Genomic DNA, 5,000 nt, shown 5'->3' with positions numbered 1-5,000 from the left:
GCTCCGACCAGAGGGAACAATGAAAATCCGACCCTAAAGCTCTGGCAGGCAGGCGCCCCAGGGGAGGGGACCAGGGGATGGTGGATATTCCCACAATCCCCGGAGCCCTTCTGGAGTGGGCCTCAGAGGTCGGGGTGAGAGATGCTTCTCCCATCCGGGAGGCCTTACTAGAGTCAGCCCAAAAGATGGAGGCTGTAGACGCTCCCCCAATCCAAGCCCGCTTCCCGGAGGCGGAGGCGGCCAGCCCATCACGGCCCTTGTCTCCTCCCAGGCTACGACTTCCCGGCCGTCCTGCGCTGGTTTGCCGAGCGGGTGGATCTGATTATTCTCCTCTTCGATGCCCACAAGCTGGAGATCTCGGATGAGTTCTCGGAGGCCATCGGGGCGCTGCGGGGCCACGAGGACAAGATCCGGGTGGTCCTCAACAAGGCCGACCTGGTGGAGACCCAGCAGCTGATGCGCGTGTACGGGGCGCTCATGTGGGCCCTGGGCCGCGTGGTGGGGGCCCCCGAGGTCCTCCGGGTCTACATCGGCAGCTTCTGGGCCCAACCCCTGCTCGTCCCCGACAACCGGCGCCTTTTCGAGCTGGAGGAGCAGGACCTGTTCAGAGACATCCAGGCCCTGCCTCGCCACGCGGCTCTGCGCAGGCTCAATGACCTCGTCAAGCGGGCCCGCCTGGTCAGGGTGAGCCCTGGGGCCCCTCTGGGAATCCGGGGAGCGGGGAGGAGAGGCTGGGGAAGAAGAGACCAGAGGAGAGGCCGGCTGAGGCCTGAGGCCAGAGGGAGGCTAACAGATACCACCCCTCCCCCCGGGGCCCATGACAGCCTGTGCCTAGACGGAGAAAGGCTCAACCACCCCACCATGAGCCTCTCTGTCTAGGCCTCGGTCTGCATCTCCGTTTCTGCTTCATAGGGTGGAGGTAGCTGGGCGTCCTGGACACCTGGGTCTCCTTCCCTCTCAGGAGGCGGCTCCGGAAACCCCGGAGTCCGGGCGCCAGCTCCCCCTCCCCCCTTATCTCTTCCCGGCACCTTTCCCTCCTTCCTGCCTGGGAAAGCCATCAGCCCCCCTCTCCCCACCCACCAACGCACTGCCAGATTTCTGTGCCTTCCCCCCATCCCAGGAGAAGGCTCGCCTGGCTCTGATTTCCCCCCAACCCGTCTCCCCACATCCCCCCCCCCAGCAGTGGCCCATAGCCCAGGAGCCCTGCCTCAGGAAGGTGCCCAGGGCCACTGTGGCACCCTCTCCCTCCCCGAGGTACAGAGGGAGCCCTGGAGGAAGCCTAGAACATTCTCAGGGGTTCCCTGGCAGGGGCTGTTCATCTCTGGCAGGGGGGGGGGAGACAGAGAGCTCAAAGAGCCTTGAATCTGAAGCCGGTCCAGAGCCTTTGGCCAGATGTTTCCCCTCCCCGAACCTCAGTTTCTCTCCTTGTAAAAAAAAAAATGAAGATGCTTCCCCAGCAGATAAGTTTAAGGCTCTCTCTGGCCCTAAATCCATCCCTGGATCAGACAGCCGAAAGCTCTTCGTGACTCTGAAACTGAGTACAAATGAGGCCCTTTTAATTAAGATATTTATGGTCGGATTTGTGGTTTAGGATGATAGTAATAATTATTATATGCTATGGGAAGGAGCAGTGTGACACCATGGACAGGGCTGGTCTAGGAATCAGGAAGATCTGGGTTCAAATTCTGCCTCTGACACCCATGGGTGGGTGGCCCAAGGCAAGCCCAGCATAGAGGGCTCTGGGCAACTCTCCAAGACTGGGGGTGCTGCTTGGGATTGGTAGAGGGAATTTCCTGACCTGGGAGTCCCTTCTATTACTGAAATCACAGGACTAGTCTCTATTTATTAATTTTATTTTTGAAAATCCTTACTTTCCACTTAGAATCAATACCGTGTATTGGTTCCAGGGCAGAAGAACAATAAGGGCTGGGCAGTGGGGGTGAAGTGACTTGTCCAGGGTCACACAGCCAGGAAGTCTCTGAGGCCAGACTGGAACCCAGGACCTCTTGGCTCTTTATCCACCTTGCTGCCCCGCCATTCCTATTATTTGATAGAGCTGGAGACGGGGACCCAGAGCCCTGCCCACTACCACTCACCTTCCCCCTGGAGATGGGACAGAAGCCTGTGCCCGTCCCATGCCGCTCCATGGCCCCGATGGAGGGCTCAGACTCAGGAAGAGAACAGCATTTCTCAGGAGCCCGCTTTGTGCCAGGCACTGTGTCTCCCTTGCTTTCCTGGGGCCGGGTGGGTGAGCCTGCTGCCCGCTTCCCCCCCAGGTGCACGCCTACATCATCAGCTACCTGAAGAAGGAGATGCCTTCTGTGTTTGGGAAGGAAAACAAGAAGAAGCAGCTCATCACCAACTTGCCCGTCATCTTCGCCAAGATCCAGCTGGAGCATCACATCTCCCCGGGAGACTTCCCTGACTGTGAGAAGATGCAGGTCAGCTGGTCAAAGGGATGCCCTTTAGGGCCTTCCTAAGGGACACATAAAGCAGAGGGGATGGGGGGAGGAGTCTCGGAGGACTGCTTGGAGGAAGAGGGGTCTGGGGGAGCCGCCTGGAGAAGGAGCTGGTGAGGGGGCTTGGGGATCCCCAAATTAGAAAACTTGAGAGTTCAATTGAGTACACAGAGGGGTCCTACAGCCTCTGCTTCAAGGCCTCCAAAGAGGGAGAACCCACTCCCCTTGGGACGGCTCTTGTGGTTGGAATGCCCTTTCTGATATGGAGGCTCAGCTGGCTTCTTTGCAGCCCATTGTTCCTGGTTCCGCCCTCTGGGGCCAAACCAAACAGATCACATCCCTCCTCCACATGACAGCCCTTCAAAGACTCGAAGACATCTCTCATGTCTCCCCTGAGCATTCTCGGCTCCAAATGAAACACTCTCAGTTCCTTCCATTGGTCTTCCTATGTCATGGACGTAGGGCTCTTTGCCATCTTGGTTGCCCCTCCTGGACATGCTCTGAGTAGTCAATGTCCTTCTGAAAACATGGTGCCCAGGCCGCCAGGGGAGGTCTGAGAAAGGCTGGGGACAGGGGGGGCCATCACCTCCCTATTCCTGGCAGTTCTGCCCCTCTTACTGCAACCTGAATTTGTGTTCCTTTCTGGATGCCACATTATGGAATTGACCCTTTCTGAGGTCCACTAAGACTCCCAGATTCTTTTCAGGACAACAATTATCTTTGCACACCTCTTCCATCTTTTTTATTTTTATCTTTAATCTCTTACTTTCCATCTTAAAATCAAGACTGTGAATTGGTTCCAAGGCAGAAGAGCAGTAAAAGCTAGGCAATGGGGGTTAAATGTCTCTAGGACTGGCTCTCTTGATCCCCTGAGCCACTTAGCTGCTCCCATCTTAAGCTTGTGAAGCTGATTTCTGTTACCCAAGTCTAACACTTGACTTATCTCCCTCTTGAATTTCACCTTATCAGATCCAGCCCCATACTCTTGTGGCTCCTTATCTGGTGTGTTCCCTCTCTCAGCTTGACGTCATCCTCACGGCTGAAGAGCCTGCTGCCCTCTTCTCTCTGTTAAGTCATTAATAAAATATTAGATGGTGTAGAGTCAAGTGCAAATCCCTGAAACCTCCAAAATACGTTGACGTGGAGCCATTAGCAACTATTCTTTGAATCCAGCCAGTCCTATTCCTAAACCATCTGTATTTTTTTCTAATCTATATGTTCTCTGCAAGATGGCATGAGATCTTTTGCCAAAAGTGTCCCTGAAATCCTGTAGCCCACAGCATCTCCCTCATCTGCTGATTTATTCATCCTATCAAAAAAGAAAAAAAAATTACTCTGACATGGCCTGTTCATAATGAAGCCATATTGCCTCTTTTGTGATCGTTGCTGCCCTTTCGGTAGTTGCCAACCATCTCTTTAAAGATTGCTTCTAGAGGGCAGCTGGGTAGCTCAGTGGATTAAGAGCCAGGCCTAGAGATGGGAGGTCCTGGGTTCAAATCTGGCCTCAGACACGTTCCAGCTGTGTGACCTTGGCAAGTCACTTCACTCCCATTGCCTAGTCCTTACCGCTCTACTGGCCTTGGAACTAATACACAGTATAGAGTCTAAGAAGGAAGGGAAGAGTTAACAAAAAAAAAAATATATATATATATATATATCTTCTAGAACTTTCCTAGGGATCCACACCAAGCTCACTAGCCTTGTCTCTTCCCTGTTTTGAAATCTGGTTCATTTTCTCTTTCTCCTCGGGCTTTTGGCATGTTCCCTTTTCCCAACATGGTCCCTGAAATGTCACTGATTGGGGCTCGGCCATCCCACATGCCAGTTCCTTCAGGTTCTGAGGATGGAGTTCATTTGGGCGAAGGGACTGGAATTCACCCAGGGCAGTGAAGGACTCTCTCCCTATCTCGGGTATCGGCTCCCTGATTTTTATCATTTCTAGTCACTGTCCTTTGCACCGGAATCAGGAGAAAATGAAGAAAGGAGCCCCTCTGTTGTCGGCTTCTCTTCGTCTCATCTATCCAGGCAAAGTCCTCATCACTTCTTTTTCTCCCAATGGAGTCAAAACAACCCCAACCCCCAAAGTCAGCCCTTTTCTGCTGTGCCCCACTTCTCTTGCCCCCCTCAGCTTCCCGTGAACGCTGGAATTCCTCACCATACGTGTTTTGACAGGATTATGCCATGACTCTCGATTTTCTTCTAGCTCTTGGCCTTGCTTCCAGTTTTGCCCCTTTTTCTTTCAAAATCCAAGTTAGTTGGGGACTTCCTGAGCAGCCCCATGGACAATTCCCAGTTTTCTTCCTTGAAGGTTTTATTTTTCCCTCTGTGGCTGCAGACTTCCATTCTGGAGCATCTCCTGTGTCCCATGACACGTTTGTGTTCATGGGAATCCCTCCTACCTTTCCTCTGAACTCTCTGAGAAATCCGCTCTCCACTACATCTAGGGGCCATGTCACACTATTTCCTCTGCTCTATCCCCCACTCTAGGAGGGAGCGGTCACTTCCCCCAGGGTCCCTTCATTTCCACTCCTGCAACAGTTC

General features: G+C 53.6%; 1 protein-coding gene across 1 annotated transcript in view; it reads left to right on the top strand.

Moving 5' to 3' along the window:
• EHD2 (EH domain containing 2) overlaps positions 1-5,000 on the top strand; it is a 15,394-nt gene that overhangs the window by 7,157 nt on the left and 3,237 nt on the right. The window contains 2 exon segments of the mRNA XM_056796239.1: positions 272-684; positions 2,277-2,441. Of these exon segments, the coding sequence (XP_056652217.1) occupies positions 272-684; positions 2,277-2,441 (578 nt within the window).

Source organism: Monodelphis domestica, chromosome 4, assembly GCF_027887165.1.
Source record: "Monodelphis domestica isolate mMonDom1 chromosome 4, mMonDom1.pri, whole genome shotgun sequence".
NCBI lineage: Eukaryota > Metazoa > Chordata > Mammalia > Didelphimorphia > Didelphidae > Monodelphis > Monodelphis domestica.
The sequence above is the reverse complement of the archived record's forward strand: the minus strand, read 5'-3'. Positions and strand labels throughout refer to the sequence as shown.